This window comes from Ctenopharyngodon idella, chromosome 18 (assembly GCF_019924925.1).
Source record: "Ctenopharyngodon idella isolate HZGC_01 chromosome 18, HZGC01, whole genome shotgun sequence".
NCBI classification, from domain to species: Eukaryota; Metazoa; Chordata; class Actinopteri; order Cypriniformes; family Xenocyprididae; genus Ctenopharyngodon; species Ctenopharyngodon idella.
In genome coordinates, this window is record NC_067237.1 from 28,490,315 (window position 1) to 28,512,334 (window position 22,020).

General features: G+C 36.1%; 1 protein-coding gene across 2 annotated transcripts in view; it reads right to left on the reverse strand.

Annotated features, from left to right (window-relative positions):
• The window catches only part of LOC127500200 (voltage-dependent calcium channel subunit alpha-2/delta-1), a 127,581-nt gene that overhangs the window by 99,679 nt on the left and 5,882 nt on the right, over positions 1 to 22,020 (reverse strand). For both annotated transcript variants that reach the window (XM_051871165.1, XM_051871166.1), the window contains exons 2-3: positions 16,195 to 16,276; positions 15,867 to 15,983 (exon numbers count right to left, since the gene is read on the reverse strand). In XM_051871165.1, coding sequence (XP_051727125.1) covers positions 15,867 to 15,983; positions 16,195 to 16,276 — 199 coding nt within the window. The remainder of the gene's footprint in view (positions 1 to 15,866; positions 15,984 to 16,194; positions 16,277 to 22,020) is intronic.

Consider the following 22,020-nt stretch of genomic DNA (forward strand, 5'->3'; position numbering starts at 1 on the left):
AAATTTTGAAGTTCAAGAAACATTCCTTAATAGTATCAGTATGTTTAAAACAGTTGTGCTGCTTAATATATTGTGGAAACCATGATCCATTTTTCTTTGATGAATAGAAAGTTTATTTGAAACATAAGTCTTTTGTAACAATATAAATGTCTTTACTGTCACTTTTGATCAATTTAATGCATCCTTGCTTAATAAAAAGTATGCATTTCTTTAAAAAAAAAAAAATTATATATATATATATATATATATATATATATATATATATATATATATATATATATATATATATATATATTACTAAATCCCAAACTTCTGAACAATAGTGTATACTATTCCTCCTATCTGCATTTCAAATAAATAGTTCATGCATGTTTAGTGCATCATTTACTCATCATCACATCATTACAAGCATATATGACTTTTTTTTCTTTAAACCCAAATTTAGAAATTTAGCAGAACTTCAATACAACGAAAATGAATGGGGACCAAGAACTGTCAAGCTCCAAAAATAACAAAAGTCATACTATTTTATGAGATAATTTTCCAAAATCTCATTTATATTCATAAGTAATTTAGAATATACAACACATGAGTTGTAATGACTACTGTTATGGTACCATTAAAGAGTATAGTTCAACTATGTTTTTAGTACCTTTATGGATCTTGAGAGAGGAAATGTCATGATTCGACACGCTGATTCATTATGCTCCGAATCTTCCTGAAGCAGTGTTTTGAAATCGGCCATCACTAAATAATTTGTTATTTCGTTTTTTTTGGCGCACCAAAAATATTCTCGTCTCTTTATAATATTAATATTGAGCCACTGTACTCACATGAACTGATTTAAATATGTTTTTAGTACCTTTATGGATCTTGAGAGAGGAAATGTCATTGCTCCCTATGTAGGCCTCACGGAGCCATCAGGATTTAAACAAAAATATCTCAATGTGCGTTCCGAAGATGAATGAAGGTCTTACGGGAACGACATGAGTGTGAGTAATAAATAACAGAATTTTCATTTTTGGGTGAACTAACCCTTTAAGGTGCTTTTTTGCCATTTATGGAACTTGAAAGCCACTGTTTGTCATTCACTTTCACTGCATGGAGTGAGATTTTTACACTGTACAAACTGTATATTCTATCCCCGGGGCTGTAGACTGCAACCAAAATGGTCGCAAATGATAATTTTTTGATAATGTGCGAGTTAAAATCTGACAAAGTCGCATTTGTGCGATTCAAAAATATAAATTGACGAGATGTTTTATTCATATCAGATACACATTGTGTAAGTAACTATAAAGTTTACTCTATTGTGAGTGAACTGACGTGTTGTAAATCTGACAGATCCGATTCTCTGAACTGTGGCGCAAACTAACATGGCGGCGCCCATGACGCAAAATATAGATCAACTAACATGATCATTATAAAGTTTTTTTCAACAACAAAAGCCATTCGCATTCATTTATATGTATTTGAGAATCGGAATATCAGGTAGTTAATGACATAGCCAACAATTTTGTGAATATTTTGAATAAAAAAGGAAAAACAAAATAAAAGCGATACATCTGCCATACAGCGCTATTGTGCCTGTGGTGTGTCACGTGACAAGCATGATGCGTCGCCATGGAAATAATACTTTAATAAAATAATAACACCCATGGCAATAATACTTTTGTTATATGTGTTATATATGATAATATTTTAGTAATGTTTTCTTTTAAATTTATGCTTGTTGGAAACAATGTACAGATTAAAATATTTTGCAAATATCAAGCTTTTTCACTGTCAATCTGTACATCAATGCAAAACCAGCATATGCAAATTAAGAGAACCATTCATCAACATGCAAAGTCATTATGATTAATATAAAAAAAGGGTGCGACCAAATTGTAAGTCGGTGCGACCAACTGAGAAAGTTAGTCGCACCAGTGCGACCAGTGGGAAGAATGAGTCTAGAGCTCTGTATCCCCTAACCCTCACCCTACCCCTAAACCTACTCATCACAGAAAACTTTCTGCATTTTTACATTTTCAAAAAACATAATTTAGTATGATTTTTAAGCTGCATTCCAAATGGGGGCCAGAAAATGTCCCCAAAAGGTCAAAAATTGCTGGTATAACTATCTGGTCCTCATAACGTAGGGTTTATGTAGGGTTTACCAGGACCACACACACACACATACTCACTCTCTAAATCACTGTTTGCATGGGGGTAGCAGTTTAAAATCCTTTATATAGGCATCATTCCTCATACAAACACCACAAACAAGCTTTCAAAGCCTGATAACGTGTCAATTAAACGAGAATCTGAGCTGTGAATTTACGACTCCATTAGAGAATGAAGAAAAATAACCAGTGAATGTAACGCAGATGTCACTGAGCCGTCTGGGCTTATTAAAAATCCTCTGTACACAGCCTGCTTTGATATGAAACTGCTGGTCTCTTGCGCAGACATCAGAACGTGATCGTTTCAAGACAAACCCATCTGCCTGTACAACACATTTCACTGAGCTGTGCCACGTTATGTCGATCTATGCTGCATTATATCACCCTGTGCTGTGCTGTGCTGTGCTATACATTCTCTGTCAGCCTGTGCTTTGAAAAGCACTGTTGTGCAGCTCCGACAGTTGATTACGTGTGTGTAATGCGAGAGAAAGTTCCTCTGGGCCGCTCTCGTTTGATGTGAGGATATTCACAGGAGGACGAAAGGCAGCATCTGCTCCAGACACACAGATTCAGTAATCAAGCACACTCATTACAAGGCACACAGACACACGTGGATGCAAGCTGATGTCCCGTACAAACTCGCACACACACACATAACGAGGCGAAACACCAATAAACCAAGACATGATACAACTTCTGTATATAACACCACTGAAAATAGAGCCAAATGACACCAGATAAGTGGCGGCTGATAGACGTTAGATTACATAACCGATATCACAGTCTGACAGATATGTGTGAAAACGTCCAGATTTATGTTGGAGAGCACACATATGCAGTGTTTATTGGATATTTTCTCATCCTGAGCTCTCCTATAAGAAATACAAATCACAAACCAGATCTCATAATTCAATTGTTTTTTCTAGAAAAGCCGTTAAACTAACAGGAGATCAAATGACATTTAAAAAGGAAAAAACTCACATCTTCTCTAGTTTTTAGAAGAGATCTTTTCATAAAACAGATCTGTCAACAATCAAAATTCACATTAGAAGATAATTCAATATGAACTCAAACATTTCTCATCCAATTTTCCATATATCCAGAAAGTTACTAAAAACATACACTACATACATACTTAAAATAAATAAATAAATAAATAATAATAATACTTTTAATCATCAAGGATGGATTAAATTAACCTAAAATGAGAGTAAGACATTTATAATGTTACAGAAGATTTCTGTTTAAAATAAATGTTGTTTTTCAAACTTTTGTTCAACAAAGAATATTGTAAAAAACTAGGGCTGCCCCTGGCTAAAGACTTTCCTAGTCAACTAGTAGTCTTTCATTTAAGCCATTAGTCGACTAATCGCACATTTATATTAATTTAATTTCATAAATATACTGGGGGGGGGGGTGAGTCAGTGTCGGCTGCAAAGATGAAGTTGATGATGCTGACTCATCTCAGTTCATCATTTACAGTTCGGAATGATGTATTACTCTTATCTGTATGACAAAAAATGATGGAGTATTTTAAGTTGAAAAAAATGTTATCGCACCGACGCCTCCATGTAAAGCGCGCTATACTTTAGCTGCCTTCCACACTCCGCACAAACACTTGGATATATATAATAGGTTATAGCGCACATTTATCTAGGTTAGCGTTAGAGCGAGCAGACATGTAAAGTTGCTACTACTTACATGTTTCAAATGATAAGTCATATTTGAAGTCGATGAATTATAGGCGAACGTTTGGATTTCCTGCCTGACAGGCTACTGTAATTACCATAAAGACCCGCCGTTAATGATCTGTCAATCACGGACTGCGTGAATTTGCCACATCCTGTGGAATTTTTTTTTCTTCGACTAACCGACTAATAAAACCTTGGTCGACTAAGCCTTTTCTAGTCAACTAACGTTTAGTTGACTATTAGGGGACAGCCCTATAAAAACACTTCCACACTTTCCACACTTTATTAAGCAGCATAACCATTTCAACTAGTAATAAGGTGAAAGGCTTCTTGTGCAGCAAATCAGCATATTAGAATGATTTCTTAAGAATCATGTGACACTGAAGACTGGAGTAATGATGCTGAAAATTCAGCTTTGCCATCACAGCAATAAATTACATTTTAAAATATATTAAAACAGTATTTTAAATGGTAATATTTCTGTTTTTACTGCATTTTTGCTCAAAAAAATGCAACCTTGGCAAACATAAGACACTTCTTATGTTTCAACTGCAAAAGGTTAAAATCAAGTCCTTTCCTACCTTGTTTTTCATTGAATATGCATTTTCACATGAGAGTATCCCAATGCTAAAGCTTCTTGGGTTCATAGGTTAACTTTATCTAATAGGAGATGTCAGTCGAAAAACAACGTTTTTTCAGAGCAGAACAAAATACGTATTTGATAAATGTCACAATATTTATTTATTTATTTCATTTTTTTTGCATCCTGTTAAATTATGCAAAATAAGACCAGGAACATGTATCAAGAAAGTAAAAAAACAAACAAAAAAAACATCAATTTTGATTTCATGCTGGCTTTAACTGTTCTGAACAGAAAGAGCAACCTTTGAGCAATAAAAGTTTCCTCTGGGGTGGACTTCATGTCATTTGTCTGTACGAATGGACATATTTCGCCTGGAGGTGAAGGATCGCAAATTGAGATGGTGTCAGAAAGATTAGGCTACACTTTAGCTGTGCTTAATGATCTGACATAGCAGGGAACAGGCAGTCTGGGATATATGCACTCGGGACAGAGAAATCATTTCAAGTGTCAAATGAAGACCTAAAGGAAGGATCGAAGAATGTATAGAGACAACAGCTTTGCCCCAAGCCAACCTTAAATGACTAATTACTCTCTTCAATCCTCCGTGTACCACTCTCTCCCACACACACATGAAGGTGATTTAATCTAAATTATTCAGCTCTTAATTACTTTTCACATGGCTCTTACAAACGGCCACACACACAAATCCATTAATAATTCAGTTTTTGAGAACATGCACACCCCAGCGCACATTATCAAACAGAAATAACACAGCCAGACATAATAAACACCAACACAACAGCTGGAGGACAAAGGCCACATCACTTAGATGCCACCGCTGGCACTGTAATAATCTTTACAAGATTAAATGGGTCAAGAACAGAGTTTGAGTTATAGGCTGGGGCCATTTTTCACCACAATTTTGTCTGTAAAATGATGCCTATCAAGATTTTCTGTACCATGATATTTTCTAGTAAAAAAAAAATCCCCCCATTGTCATTACCTTAACTTAATTTACCTAAAAAAAAATTCTTATCATAGTCATTTGCAAAAATAATCACATATTTAGATTGTCTTTTTACATCCTGGTAGCATTTTTTCACTACCAAAAAACACTAATAATGAAAACAATTCTCTTTAAGGCAATACAGTTAAAAATTACTCAAATGTGACCCTGGACCACAAAACCAGTCATATGTCGCACGGGTATATCTGTAGCAAAAGCCAACAATACATTGTATGGGTCAAAATTATTGATTTTTCTTTTATGCCAAAAATCATTAGGATATTAAATAAAGATCATGTTCCATGAAGACATTTTGTACATTTCCTACCATAAATATATCAAAAATTTATTTTTGTGAGTGGATATGCATTGCTAAGGACTTCATTTGGACAATTTTAAAGGCGATTTTCTCAAGATCACCCTCAGATTCCAAATTTTCAAATAGTTGTATCTCAGCCAAATATTGTCCTATCGTAACAAACCAGCTTATTTATTCAGCTTTCAGAAAATGTATAAATCTCAATTTAAAAAAATTGACACTGATGACTGGTTTTGTGGTCCAGAGTCACAAATGAGAATTAAATCATCATGGAAAATAATGAGACATTCTTAAGCATTTGCCTATTTAAATCCAAAGTCGCTGTTTAGAGTCTATGACTGGATCATTATTGCAGTGATTATTATGTTTCTAGCATGTTATATGTTTGGCAACAGTTCTTCTAAGCCTAATTGATGGAGTGTGTAGCTATGTCCATATTCCAGGATGACAATGTCAAGATTCAGCAGGCTCACATTATGAAAAAATTGTTGGGAGGGAGCATGAAGAATCATTTTCACACATGAATTGGCACCTCTGAGTCCAGACCTTAAATTCATTGAAAGTCTTTGGGATGTGCTGAAGTAGACTTTACAGAGTGCTCAACGCTTCCATTGTCAATACAAGATCTTGACCAAAACTGATGCACCTCTTGATATTTAAGCATTCGATATATCTTTCACATATATATATGTATATATGAAAGAATTAATCGAATGCTTAAATGTGTTAATTTTGACAGCATACACACACACACACACACATATATATATTATATATATATATATATATATATATATATATATATATATATATATGCTGTCAAAATTAACACATTAAAGCATTCGATTACTTCTTTCAGTTTGACACGTTAAAAATGTTTAACAATTAACGCATCTGTTTTTTCCTTCATCCTTTAGCTAGCATTGAACAAAAGAAAGAACAAAAGAAAAAGAAAACCACTCACTGCTCTTAACTGAATAACTTTTGTAGCTTTAAAAAAAATGTAATCTAAATTATGCAGTGAAGACTGTGAAGTGCTTAATAACTGCTTTGATTCTGGATGATCAAATATTTAAAATATACTGTATGTTGTTTCTACATTCATTTGGAGATTAAAGGGTTAGTTCACCCCAAAATGAAAATTCTGTCATTAATTACTCAACCTCATATTGTTCCAAACCTGTAAGACTTTCGTTCATCTTCAGAACACAAATGAAGATCTTTTTGATGACAAAATGCTGTCAGATTTCCTTCCATAGACTGCCTTTGCAACTACCACTTTGATGCTTCAAAAACTTCATAAAGAGATCGGAAAACTAATACATACGAATCAAGCAGTTTAGTCCAAATTTCTGAAGAGACATGACCATTTGTTATGACGATCAGATTTAATGAGGCTTAATTTTAATTTAGACGAATGTGAATAACACACAATAACAAACGTCTTCCGGAAGCTCAAACGTACTGCGTAACCAATGAGGTTCATTCTTGTGTGTTACACAGCATGTTTGAGCTTCTGGAAGAGGTTTGTTCACACATATATATATATATATATATATAAATATACAAATATAAAAACTCAGAGCCCCTCATAAAACACCCAGGGAGATAATGCCTCATTTAAAACGGGGCATTGTCAGAGCCCCTCATAAAACACCCTGGGAGATAATGCCCCATTTGCTAGTAATACAGTGGATTTAAACTTCAAACAAATCATTCAAAATTAGCTGAACACTGATAGACTTTATGAGCTGAAATTCTCTGATGTAGCTATCCATTTCCCTCTTGCAAAGCAACCTTTCCGATTGCATGGGGATAACAACGATCTAGCTATTCTCAAACAAACGCCTTGCATCTATTATTAATACGAACATGAAGGGGGTGAATTATTCACCATGATTTTCTGTAGATAACAATTATGTAAAAAATTACAAGTTCCCTGCCTGACAAAATGCATATTTTCTGGAGTGCCAGGCCTAGAAGCAATAATTTCTGCAGTAATTCTGCTTGGTCTCAGTATGATATTCAACATTGTCTCCTCTGAGATTGCTTAACAGGAAAATATGGACAGAACTGTGAAAATCTGAACACCCCCCACCACAGATTGAGAAAATGTAAGTCAATTAGGCGGTAAACATTTCACTATCTAGATGGACTGAACAGGCAAAAATGCACAGTCTAGAGAAGATAATTAAACAACTAAACAAAAAAAACTTCATCGCACAGATGGACAAAGTGCCTTTTAATTAGGCGGTAAACATTTCACTAACTAATTTTGGAATGTGGGCGCGAGTGGCAAACAGTAACATGATGTGACGCCTGGTCTCGGCAATGTTTCCGAAATAATTTGAAGTCATGGGATTTATGCGATCTACAGAAGGTGGAGAGGACCCTTCCTGTGCCCAGCGGGCAACACAGACGCTGCGGCTCAGTACGGCCACTTAAGAGCGCAACCTGCTGAGCACCAACATGCCCTAGGATGAGTGTGGCCGGCTGGAGGCTGGTTATCTCAGATATGGTGCTGATCAAGGGGAGGAGAGGGCTGTTTAATAATGCATGTTGAAACAGACAGGATCAAACACAGGGCTGAGACCAGACTTGTCTTAGACAACCAGGCCACTGGATCGATCAACTTAAACCCATGCACACACACATATACTGCAGGTATAGTCACAGCTGAAATGACTGAGATGACTGGTTGTAACTTGGATAAAAGCCTTTCAGCCATGTCTTGGAGTTCTATATATTTGATACCACTATTGAGAATGCTTCAACTTTTCAATTTTCTAATTTAATACAATTATTTTTTATTGTATTCTTTTATTGGTGAAAATATTCTGAGTAAAATAATCAAAAACTAAAGAAAAAATTTTGCTGATCATATGTTTTTAAAAATATTATTTTTTAAATTAAATTGTTGTTGTTGTTATTACTATTATATAAAAATTAATAATAAAAAATGTTAACAACAACAACAACAACAATACTACTTTTTGTTACTGTTGTTGTTGTTATATTTCAATTTAAATTATTCTAAATTCAATTTAATATTTTTTTTTCAATTAATGCAATTCAATCAATTTTTTATATATATTACTAGTCATATTATCAGCAGTACAATGTGTCAAAAAAATTGAATAATAATAATTAGCATTATTATTATAACATTTCATTTTAAATAATTCTAAAGTCAATAAAATGCAATTTTTCTATTTCTATTTTTCTCATTTATCTATTCAATACAATACAGTTATTCTATTGGCCATTATATTATCAGCAGTACAATGGCTCAAAAATGGAATAATAATAATAATTATTATTATTATTATTAAATTTCATTTTAAACAAAATAATGGGACAAATTATTTCAATTATTTTTTTTTTTTTTTTTTGAAATATTACTTTATTTCCAGGTTTAAAATAGACATTGAATGTAGTCTAAGGGGACATTTACATGACAACAATGCACTAAAAACGGAAAAGTTTTGCGCTTTTGAAAAGTTTCACATAAAGACGACATTGTCAAAGCGATCTCCGTTCACACAAATCTGCGAAAACAACTAAAAACGCTGTATTACGCATGCCAGGCCAGTAGTTGGCGATGTCACTTTGTAAAGAAACACTATGCAACTATAGACTGAACACATAATATGCATGAGCATGACGTCACCGTTTTCACAAATTCACATATTTGTAGTTTACACGGAGAAGATAATGGTATCGTTTTTTAAAACAAAATAGTCATGGGGTACTTTCACTTTGAAACCCATTTTCAATAGTTTGTGTTTTCAGGCCCCCGATACGCCGTTGTCATGTAAATGAATGGCCAAAATGCCTGTAAAAGACCCCACTGTATGTATTATGTTTGAGTGTTTGCATGTGCCATCTACACATCCACACACAAAAGCATTTCAAAATGACAAGTCCCTTCAGCACACATACATATATTAATGACAGCTAAGATTTCCACCTCTCCACGGACAATGCAGGATAAGCTCCCTACTGGTAAACAGTCAAATATATATAACGCACACACACACACACACACACACACACTTATGTGGTTTACGGGGACTCTCTATTGACATAATGGTTTTTATACTGTACAAACTGTATATTCTATCCCCCTACACTACCCCTACCCCTAAACTCATCACAGAAAACTGTCTGCATCATAATACCCATGTCATTATACACATTTGTGTCCTCATAAATCATGTATACAAGAACACACACTCACACACACACACACACACACACACAACACAACACACGTGAGAGGTTGCTGCTTATTTAGGTGCTGCACAGCTAACTGTTGACCTGTGATTATTAGAAACATTCTGTAAACAGGCAAATACCTACAGACCACATGTGAAACTTAAACATCCACTGCCGAGCTTGAAACCAAGCCACGCTGCGTTTCATCTGCATTATCAAAGCAGATCACACAGGTTGGAGCTGAGAAGGCTGAGGGTTTGCGTCTGTGTTTTCAGAATGGTGCAGTGGAGAGAAAAAGAGAGACAGATGCTATACCAGTCCTTTATTTAGTCAGCTGACGGGAGCACTAGGGGAAGCTATGCCTGCGATTAAAATTTTCATCAATCAGAAGGGAAAAATGGAAAAGGAATGTGAAAAAAACATTTGCATTTCCTTAAGGAAATAGCAGTGGATGTGAGGCAGCAAAAGAATAATGTTAAAATTTTAGCTAAGATTAGATTTTAAGCTTTAGTTCTGTTAATGAAAAGCCGAATCAAAGCTCAGAATCTTGTCAGCTGTGCATAAGAATCAACACACAGCCTGACACCATATTTGCAGCGTAAAGGCGAATAGAAGGTTAAATAGATGCAAAAAAGACCACATTATAATTCAGTATTCAAATGAATGCAAAAGACTAATCACAATTCAGTATGCAAAATACAATGAAGTCATCACTGTCAGTTAGATTTCAGTTAACATTCTACAGTCAATGGGAGATCTTCATAAATTAATTGCACATTTCTAAGTAATATTAAATAATTATTTTTTGGAAAATAGCACACTTGTGGCTCAAATTAAATAAAAAAAGCAGCAAATGATTTCAATGCAAAAATCATATCAACTAGATTCTTACATTTTCCAAAGAAAACTTTTGTTAATTGAAATAAAGCTGAAATAATATAAAATATAAATATTAGATGAAACCCCTATACTAAATAAAATTAGAACTGTTACTTTGGCAACAAATTAAAATAAGTTTAAAGGGGGCTATACAGTATGTAAGAATTTCCATGTATTAATCGCTTTTTTATTGTGTGAACAGCTTGTAGCGAAACGTAAAAAAAAAACGAGATGTTCCCCATCTATCTTCCTAGGACCTAGGTTGTCTATTAAAGGCACACCATGTATTTTTTCACCACTAGAGTTCGCCTCACGGTAAATCAAGAAAACGAGATTAAAAGGGGACCTATTATGCAAAATTCACTTTTGCATGGTGTTTGGCTATAAATGTGTGTTGGCAGTGTGTGTACACAACCACCCTATAATGATAAAAATCCAAACACTCCTTTTTTTTTAATCCCCATAAATCATAAGCAGTGTCTCAGAACAAGCCGTTTCTAGATCCCTGGCAGTGTGATGTCACATTAGCCACAGGCCCCGCCCACGAATGTTGACAGACACTGCCGTTTTAACATGGAATCGCCCTGAGCAAGTTCACAGCCAGTTGTACAGTCCGCCACTGCTGCACTGATGAGAATGTCTCCCAAGCGTTTTAGGTGTTCTGTAGCTGGATGTATTAATCCACATAACTCTCTCCATTTACTCCCTAAATCTGAGACGCTGAAGACGGAAACTCTACCGAAATTTGTTTATGTCTGCGTGAATCATTTCACACCGGACTGCTTTGTGAAAGAATGTCAATACAAAGGGACAATACAAAACAGAGGTTGTGCTAAAAAGTCATTACTCAAGGACAGATCAGTACAAACTGTTTGTGATCCAGCTTACAGTCTCCAGAGTGATACTGGATATGGCAGTTATGAAGGTGAGAGCACTTTATTACAGTTCATCGGAGCTGATTTACGGATATAAAGTTTACCAGTTTATTAAGCACCACCCGAAATGGCATAAGGTCTTTATATGTTTGTTTACTGTTAGTTGTAACGAGTGTTTCTTTGTACTTCGCTGTGTATGTTGATGATAATGCAAGGGAGAGAGAGAGAGTTTATGGATAATATTTTAATGCACACTTGCACTGTTTTATTAAGCTCTTACAGTGATTTTCTAGAGTGAAAACGGACGCTTCATCTTTTGTGTGAAGTACAATAAACATCATGAAACTCATCTGTAAAGTTTTGGCCATCATTCGGACGGGGTCCGGTACAACAGGCTTGTACTAATATAGTGAAGAAGACAATATAAGTTATAACCGTAATTGAGCTAAAATATACCTGTTCTATCTCCATGCAGCATATATTCGCAGTTTCTGACATTATAGTGCGTCCTGACTGGCTCCTGTCCTGACACCGGAGAATGAGCTCTTGAAGCTCCGCCCTCTTAGGCCGAGCGCAGCAGTTCATTTGCATTTAAAGGGCACACACTGAAACGCCGTGTTTTTGCTCAAACCCAAAAAGTGGCAATTTTAACATGCTATAAAAAATTATCTGTGGGGTATTTTGAGCTAAAAGTTCACATACACACTCTGGGGACATCAGAAACTTATTTTACGTCTTGTAAAATGGGGCATAATAGGTCCCCTTTAAACAACAATGATTAGTTTTCTGTCTACAAATGTATCCAAACAGTTCCTTTGTCTAATAAAACATATAATATATTAAAGCGTCTTTGGTGTTTCCATGATTTCTACAAAATAAAACCGGAAATCGAGTGTAACGCAGGTATGATGTTATTGATAGGCGACGCACAGACACGGGCCGTGTCCTATGTAAAAATGACTTATTTCTCTGGATTTAAACATTTTTGGAAACATCTGGGATAATGTAAGTACACAAGTCAACAAAATATATAACCCTGTTCTAGTGGTTTTGGATATTTTAATCCAAAAATCGTACATATTGTGCCTTTAAAGCCTGTCGACTGATTTTTATGTGAAGGACTTTTTTAACCAGGAAAATCAAAAGGATGTGTCGTTTAATGGTTCAGGTTAATGAAAAAAGAGCCATTCTGTACTGTGATGTCATTGTGTCATGCAAAGAAAAGAGATTAATTCAAACTATTGTCTCACATAGACAGTATAGTCTATAGCTTCAAATATACTTTATAATCAAACTATCATAATGTAATTTTAATTACCTTATCTGTTGACATGATGTCAGTGAATTGCAGAGCTTGTGCAAACATATCCATATCACTTGTGCAAACATATCCATTTGTGCAAACATATCCACATCGCATGCTTTCTTAACTGCATGTCGAAGTTTAATACTTAGCCTGTGCCATTATAAGCACCACACAAAAAAGTAAAAAAAATATAGAAAAGCAATCAATACTATTTACACAAACAGCCTTCTCTCACAACTTAAGTACAGTAGCAAAACAGCTCCTCATTAGCTGCTTAGTAAATGATTCATTGTGGCATTTCCAAGAAAAGGCATTATATCTGGTCTTGCAAAACCTCAAACGAAACCATCACTCCATCAGCCTGCTCTAATCTTCCTGTCCGTATACACAAGACAAATTGTGACGCAAAAAAGATTAAATCTATTCTAGTGAAATATTTAAGTCAATGTTAAGTGTTCTGGGGAGACCAAAAGAGAAGGGGAATGAAAAACAAGAGCACGGGTATGTTATTGAGACAGATGTGAGTGAAAGAGCAAAGAAAACTCCCAAAGGCCTGTCTATCTGTCACTAAAAGACGAGGGAACACCTGAGTAATGGGCTGAGAAGGACCAGTCCAAACATCCCTCTCCCTCTCCTGCCTCTCTGCAAAGACAACAACATTATTCACACAAACTTATACAATAATTGCCTGACAGCCTTGACCACTCCTGAGACTTCCTCTGCATGCTAATGGACCCACGGGTAGACAAACCCCACACACATAAACACAGCAGCGATGCCAACCCCCTCCAGGTCTGCAGACTGGCATCAGTGAACCGGGAAAGCCCGACACATCTGCAGTGGGCTCAGACACCCAGAATCTTTCAAAGGCTGATAACAATTATAACCTGCTGGCATCCATCCATCCATCTTTCCATTGCTGCGCCGTCCAAAGGCTATGCCAGCTGGCGTGTGCATGCACATACAAACAAAAGTACACACATACTCATTGATGCTTAGATCAGATGCAGGTCAGTAAAAGCACACAAAAGGGTAGATGCAGTTTTATTTTGGTGTCTATGGGGCATCTATTCAACCCCGGATAAGCAACTAAATAAGCTTCCTATAATTATGCTAGCAACCACAATTTGTGTTATGCTATCTATCTATCTATACTTAAGTATATATATATATATATATATACACACACACAACAGTTCTTTCTGGTCCTCAAATCTGATTGGCTGATAGCCGTGCGATATTTTAGTGATAACAGCACTCTTACCTTTTCACTGTTTGTATCACTCCGCTTGAAGCGACTGTCATTACGGCTGAGCAAATACACCGTATTTTTTACAAATACTACACTTGTTGTACCACGAACTGTAGTTTTAATAGTTTTTTATGTGAGAATGTAGTTGTTTAGACCTGAAATATGTGATTCATATTTAATCATAGCGCCTATTTTACAATTTGTTTAGACGCTTTCGGAGAAGTGAGCTCCAGGCCGTCAGCGGCCATTCAGTGCTTGTGTACCTGCCGAGAACAGCTTCAGATTTGCCACTGGCTCTTATAGTGGCTAAACATGAGATATAATTCGTTTTGGGTACATAAAATGGGCAATCTTTGGTCTAATTAATCTATTACTTGTTCCAGAGCAAATCAAATTGGGCTATGTTAAATTTAATAATTTAATATTAAGGCTATATTTAACTTACGTCCTGTAGAGCACTGCCTTTGTAATTTTTGACTGAATTGTACAATTGTGTTTTTTCCTATTGTCATTTATAATGGCTATTGTTGTTAATTTAAATATTGTTGTTCAATAAATATTATTTTATATAAATAATATGTTGTATTTGGTATTGAGAAAGTCCATTAGTGCGTAATATGGATTGAGTGAAAGTTACATTAATATGCCATTAGATGGCGGCAAACTTTGCGAGTAAATGAGTCAGTCGCAAGAGACTTTTAAATTGAAACGGACGTTTGTAAACAAAGGACGTTTTAGCGTAGTTTGGAAAATTCCCTTAGCTGTAAAAAGGACAAATACAAAGATCGCTTTCCTCAGCGGACATTCAAACGGATTTTTATAATGGATTTAATATTATGGACATCGACCTGAAGAATGAATATCAGACACAGGTAATGCTCTCTCTCTCTCAATAATATTGTACAAAATGCAATGAGTTTCAATGGAGGGACTCAACATTCCTTCGTTACTAGTTCTATTTATTTACACACTCATGCCATTGAACTGTTGTATAAACGCAATATCACACGCGTAGCCGTGCGATATGGCTGTATATCAGCACGCTGTGATTACCTACAGCCAAATCACAGCCGTACTGATATACAGCCATATATATATATATATATATATATATATATATATATATATACACACATACAGAGAGAGAGAGAGAGACTTAAGTATTTAATACTTATTTTACGTAAATACGTATTTAAATGAAAAAAATATAATTAATTAAAGTTACTATAAAATCGAAATTGACATTTGTGGAATATTTTATGGAATATTGCGTCATTTATTATAAATGATTTATCCATGTTCATCTTTTTTTTTTTTTAATTCATGTTAATAATATTTGATCAAAATAATTTCCCCTTCATTTTGCAGTGACATCTCTTCTCTTCTCTGATGACGTATTTACTGGCTGCACAACCTGTCACTCATATGAGATCACAGCAATAGCAAACCAGAATGATCCAATCAATTCCCAATAGACAACATTAAGACCCCACTCCGATATACGTCACAATAGGGAAGAAAAGACTATCACAACTTCCGTTTCATACTGACTTTAAAACAGGATTGTCTTACCTGTAGAGCTGTGGCTCGCTTCTTCAAAAAATTTTCTATATTCCGTGCCGCTGTTTCCACAAGCTGTGCCGCATTATTTGTTTCCACAGTGAAATAATTCTGATTATCCATAAAGATCTGCCGTAACAGAGAGAAAAAGACACTCATTAGGGACTCTCATAATGAAGTAACAAGATGAAGGTTTACCGGTAATGATTGTTTTGATAATTAAGCAGGCTTTTATTGAGGCTTAACTCTCACTCATAATTTGTTTGTTTAAATACACATCAAAATACACATACATCAGTATGTACAGGTGTGTGTGTGTGAAGGCCATTGGACATCTGACCTGTTTAAGATCATTCCCAGCGCTGGCTGTGTCTGCTAGAGAAACCAGCTCCTGCTGCAGTTGATCTACCCATTCTTTTATCCTGCAAACACAAACACCCAAATTAAATATTTCAACTGCAATCTATATACACACCTAGAGGGATCAGAAAATGTGATAGGAAAGACTTTATGAAGTAACTAAATCACAGTCATGAAGGCAGCTACATGTGTGAGTCATATTAAATTGAAAGCAATTTGCAGTATGGAACAGCAGTAAATGTGATCTCATAACAGGTTCTTTTAATATGCACATTTTAAAAATAGCATGAGGCAGTTATAAACGACTAAATAGTCAGATAGCACATTGCAAGCAAGTACTCAAGATGAAAAACACTGTCCTTCAGAACAAACACATGACACTAGCATAAACAGGTGTACAGAGTTTACCTCAGAAATGGTTTTAGAGGTTTGTTTTTGATGTGGTTTTGTAAATATTGTGCTTTTATTTTGAAGTTTGTGTGGCCCTCCCTGATTTAAAAAGAAAAAAATGATTGCTCATTTCACTGCTCAAGACTTGAAAATCTATCAAGTAAGACAAGGCAGAAAACTTCTTAACAAACTTGTTTGGACATACCAAACATTACAAACAAAGGACAGGAAAAACAAGACGGTTATACAAACACAAAGCAGACTTTCAATGGCACTTACCTGGAAACAATTAGTGAACAAATACAAATTAAGAACATGTTGCAAGGACTTCAAAATAAAAGCACAATGTGTACAAAATGGAAGGCGCCTGCAATCCCTCAAAATGTTATTTTTGAGAAAATGAGAAAGAACTGTTAATCTTGTAAACTGTTAACGGTTGCAGATCTGCTCTATATAAGACAAAATTCTGAGAAGTCACTGGTTCCAATGAATGTTCTCCGTGGTTATATAACATCCAATTAATATTAATAATTAATGCTACTGTACAACCACACTCTCCTTCTTCAATATATTTCTTGATGTCCCTATATACAGGATGAAAAAGAGAGTAAATTCATGGACATCAAGATGAAGTCACGTCTTTCGTGGCCTCTGTGATCACAGATCTAAAATTATCCAGACCATGATGAGAAATTCAGGAGGTGTGTGTGAAGTGTGAAGTCAGTTAACTGGAGATATCTCTTGAAGAACTGTGTATTTCTGATGCATTGACAATGTTCATTAGACCAGTGGTTCCCAACCCCCAGTACTGCACAGATGTCTCCCTAATCAAACACAACTCATCACCTTGTTAGACAAGTGTGTTTGACTTGAAGCGGCGCTGCCCAGAACGATCGGTGTATGACATCACAGCACCGTGAGAGCATACTGAGCCGTCTTGTAGTACTTTGATGTCATACCTTGATCCGTCTGGGCCAAGGGACTTTGGTCTGCACAGTCAAACACACCTCCCAAGACCTTAGATGGGTGTGTCAGATAAGAGAGAGAGAAACATCAAAAATGTGCAGTTGGGGTCAAGGGTGTAGCCATCATTTCAGAAGTGAGGGGGACAGAAATGTCAGAAGTAATACAAGTTTTTTTTTTTTATACTGTAATAAAGGCTATGTCAATTAGCACTGCATTATACATACACTTTAATGTTATGAAAATGTCCCGAGATGGCTTTAAAAACACACATATGAACACCATATGTGACCCGTGCTGGCAAAATGAGTCACAATGAGCAAATTTTATTAAAAAATTTTCTCTATTAAAAAAACTTTCATGATGTATAATTTGTTGGAATCAGACAAAAAAAATAAAAATGACTGAGCTACACCTGTTTGAAGTCGAAAAAGTTTTTTTTTTTCTTTTTTTTCTGAAGTTTCCAAAACAAAATGACCCAGCAACCATACCTTGAAATCCCTGGTAATAACATCAGATTTGGCACACACCAAGCCAAAACCAAATATCTATAGGAAAAATATATACTATATTGCCAAAAGTTTTGGGACGCCTGCCTTTACGTGCACATGAACTTTAATGACATCCCATTCTTAATCCGTAGGGTTTAATATGGAGTTGCAGCTATAACAGCCTCAACTCTTCTGGGAAGGCTTTCCACAAGGTTTAGGAGTGTGTTTATGGGAATTTTTGGCCATTCTTCTAGAAGCGCATTTGTGAGGTCAGGCAGTGATGTTGGACGAGAAGGCCTGGCTCGCAGTCTCCGCTCTAATTCATCCCAAAGGTGTTCTATCGGGTTGAGGTCAGGACTCTGTGCAGGCCAGTCAAGTTCCTCCACACAAAACTCGCTCATCCATGTCTTTATGGACCTTGCTTTGTGCACTGGTGCGCAGTCATGTTGGAACAGGAAGGGGCAATCCTCAAACTGTTCCCACAAAGTTGGGAGCATGAAATTGTCCAAAATGTCTTGGTATGCTGAAGCATTAAATGTTCCAAGCTCAACCCCTGAAAAACAACCCCACACCATAATCCCCCCTCCACCAAACTTTACACTTGGCACAATGCACTCAGGCAAGTACCATTCTCCTGGCAACCGCCAAACCCAGACTCGTCCATCGGATTGCCAGACACGGAAGCGTGATTGGTCACTCCAGAGAATACGTCTCCACTGCTCTAGAGTCCAGTGGTGGCGTGCTTTACACCACTGCATCCGACGCTTTGTATTGCACTTGGTGATGTAAGGCTTGGATGCAGCTGCTCGGCCATGGAAACCCATTCCATGAAACTCTCTACGCACTGTTCTTGAGCTAATCCTATAAGTGTATATATCGTGATCACGTGCTGTCTGTGGCATCTTTGTCTTTGAGGCATCTTCGGATCTGTCAGTCAGCGAGAGTGAGATCGTTTTGTTTACATTATCATGAGTTTGAAAATCACATTTCATTGGCTCAGACGTATTCCATTGAGAATTCACTATGAATATTCACAAAGTTGGAATGCTGTGCTTTAAAACGATACCAAACTTGTGCTGAGAGGAAGCGTGAGTCATTGAGAAGCGAGCAGAGAAAAACAGCAATTTTCATGTACAAGGGAAAGGTGCTCCTCTCAGAAAACATACAAATAAAGATACTTTTAGATGTTTAATTGCTATTTGGAGCATTGGGATCACTAGATGAGGGCTTAATGAACTCATTTTTGTGAAAACCTCAAATTCGACCAAAATTTACATTTTTTTCCACTTGATTTGCCTGTAGCTCGAAATTAGCGTGTGCGCATTTCGACTCCTTTTGCCAGCACGGGTCACATATATTGTTGTTTATTATCTTCACGTTTCATCAGTAAAAATGTTTCTGCTTTTTATTCAGTTACAGCCATAGCTGCTGGATGCTTTTGTCCAAATAAGGGATTTCCTGGACAGTCATATGCTATCAATTCTATGAGTACGTTTTGGACTTTCTGCGAGAGAGCGCCCTCTGGCTTCGAGTATAAATGAAACTTGCATTACATGAGAGTGTTTAGCGCTCCATAATGCTTACATCACCTCACTTTGAATAAGAATAAAACATCAGGTCATGCATAGAATATGTTGTCTCTTTGAATTTAAATCTAGTTTTATTCTTTGTTGTCATGTAAGCGTACCCTAATAAGAAATATTTCTTGAGCAACAAATCGGCATATTAGAATGATTTCTGAAGAATTAGCCTATGTGACACTAAAGACTGGATTAATTATGTTTTGCAGTCTCAGGGGGAAAAAAATAGAATAAGAATTCTAAATTGTAATAATATTTCACAATATTACTGTTTTACTGTTTTTTTGACCAAATAAATGCATCCTTGGTGAGCGTAAGAAACTCTTAATTAAGAACTGAAAAAATCTTACTGACCACAAACCTTTTACGGTAGTGTATATTAAGACATTTTTTATCTTTGATTATTAAACAGTGACTGAGTCGCTCACTCACTTACGTGGCACTGCACAGAAATATTCAGTAAAACATTCTGCCCTCTGATGTATTTGTTGTGAGGGACCAAATGACTGCCGTCTACATCAAAGAAGCTGAGTAGCAAATGTTCTGTGGCTACATTCAGGACCTTCACATCGGCTTTGTGTTCCACAGGAGGACAGGGTCTTACTCTCTTTCCCAGAAGAACAAAAACACACATATCCACAGCAGCCGTCCAAGTTTAGGTCCTGAACCCAAACCGTCAATACTAGTATAATAGAACCCTCCGGTGCTCTCTATATTGGGGTCAGAACTGAATTTGAAAAGGAAAGTGAAAAAAGATATATGGGCTGCAAAAAATTCTGAATTTAATATAGGCTCCTCCATTCTTCTCCTCTAGTTCTCATTCTATTCTTCTGTCATAGCCTTTTCCCTCAGGGGCTGGAAACACAGAAGCACAGATGTAGGTTGCAATGAGACAATCTGTTGGCTGAGGTGCTTTCTAACAAGCAGAGGTGGACAGATATGGTTATACCACTAAGTATCCTAAGTCACAATATCCTGTTTGCAAGTAGATGCCTCCAGCAATGTAAAATCCCACACACTCTTTAAAACACACTGTAAATAAGCCATTACTAGCCAGGCCTCCTTCAATCACAGGACTTTGGCTTGCTTACAGATGTTGCACGCTACCTAGTAAACTTTCAACCACACATGTTGCCATGTTTTATGGTGCAAGAGAAGCAAATATTCTCACAACCCTTTCAGGCACTAATGCACCCGAGTCTAAATGTCTGCAGATTTTGGTAACACTTAATTTGAAGCCTGATGTAGAGTATAATGCATTATAAAAGTATTAATAATGTATACTGTAATGCATTAGATATTTTAATAATTGTTATCGCAGTTAGGTCTGTCACGATCATGAATTTTGTGCTACTAAATATTGTTTTGTTCATGTCACTTACAGCGTCAGCCTAATTTTTTTTTTACTTGTAACTGAATATAATATAATACAAAATATTAAAAATTAAAGATTAATATAATTAGAAAAATAAAATAGGCCCATATGATTTACTTTATTGCTGTGAAAATTAATATTTATATAATTTATAATATAATATTTTTTCAACCTTTATATACAGTAACAGTGTTTTTTATATTGTATATATAAATATATATTGTATATATATTATATTAATTTATATATTTTATATGATATATATTATATATTCTTTACTCCCAGCCTATTGATGACATTTCTTTAAAGGATTAGTTCACTTATAATGAAAATTATCCCATGATTTACTCACCCTAAAGCCATCCTAGGTGTATATGACTTTCTTCTTTCTGATGAACACAGTCGGAGTTATATTAATAATCACCCTGATGCTCCCAAGCTTTATAATGGCAGTGCACGGAAACCACCTGTCTGAAGCTTAAAAAAGTGCATCCATCCATGATAAATGTACTCCACATGGCTCCGGGGTTTAAACGGAAGGCTTTCTGAAGTGAAGTGATGCGTTTGTATAAAAAAAAAAAAATAAAAAAAAAAACATATTTAACACGTTATAAAGTAAAATAACTAGCTTCCGCCAGACAGCCATCCATATTCAACTTAAGAAGAAAGTGTAACGCCTCTCGCAGTTCAAAACACCGCTGTGGATGTGTTGTGACTGGCCTCTGGGAATTATTTTGAAATGAAAGACCAAGTTTTCCTGATTATCCCATTCCCGCTAGTCCTGCCCAGCTTAAAGTCTCCTGTGTCCTCACTGGTTCAGCCCAGCTCGAAGTCTCCAGTCCTTCAGCCCCTGCCTCCACTGGTTTCCTTTCAGTCCCTCAGCTCCTTCTCTTACACCACTCCATTGTGCGTTGTCCAGGAAAGTCGAGGATCCGCCTCCAGCCTCTGATCCCATTACACCTCGGTCCGTCGACCTGTCGTGCCGCTTTGGCTCCTCGCTCCCTTAT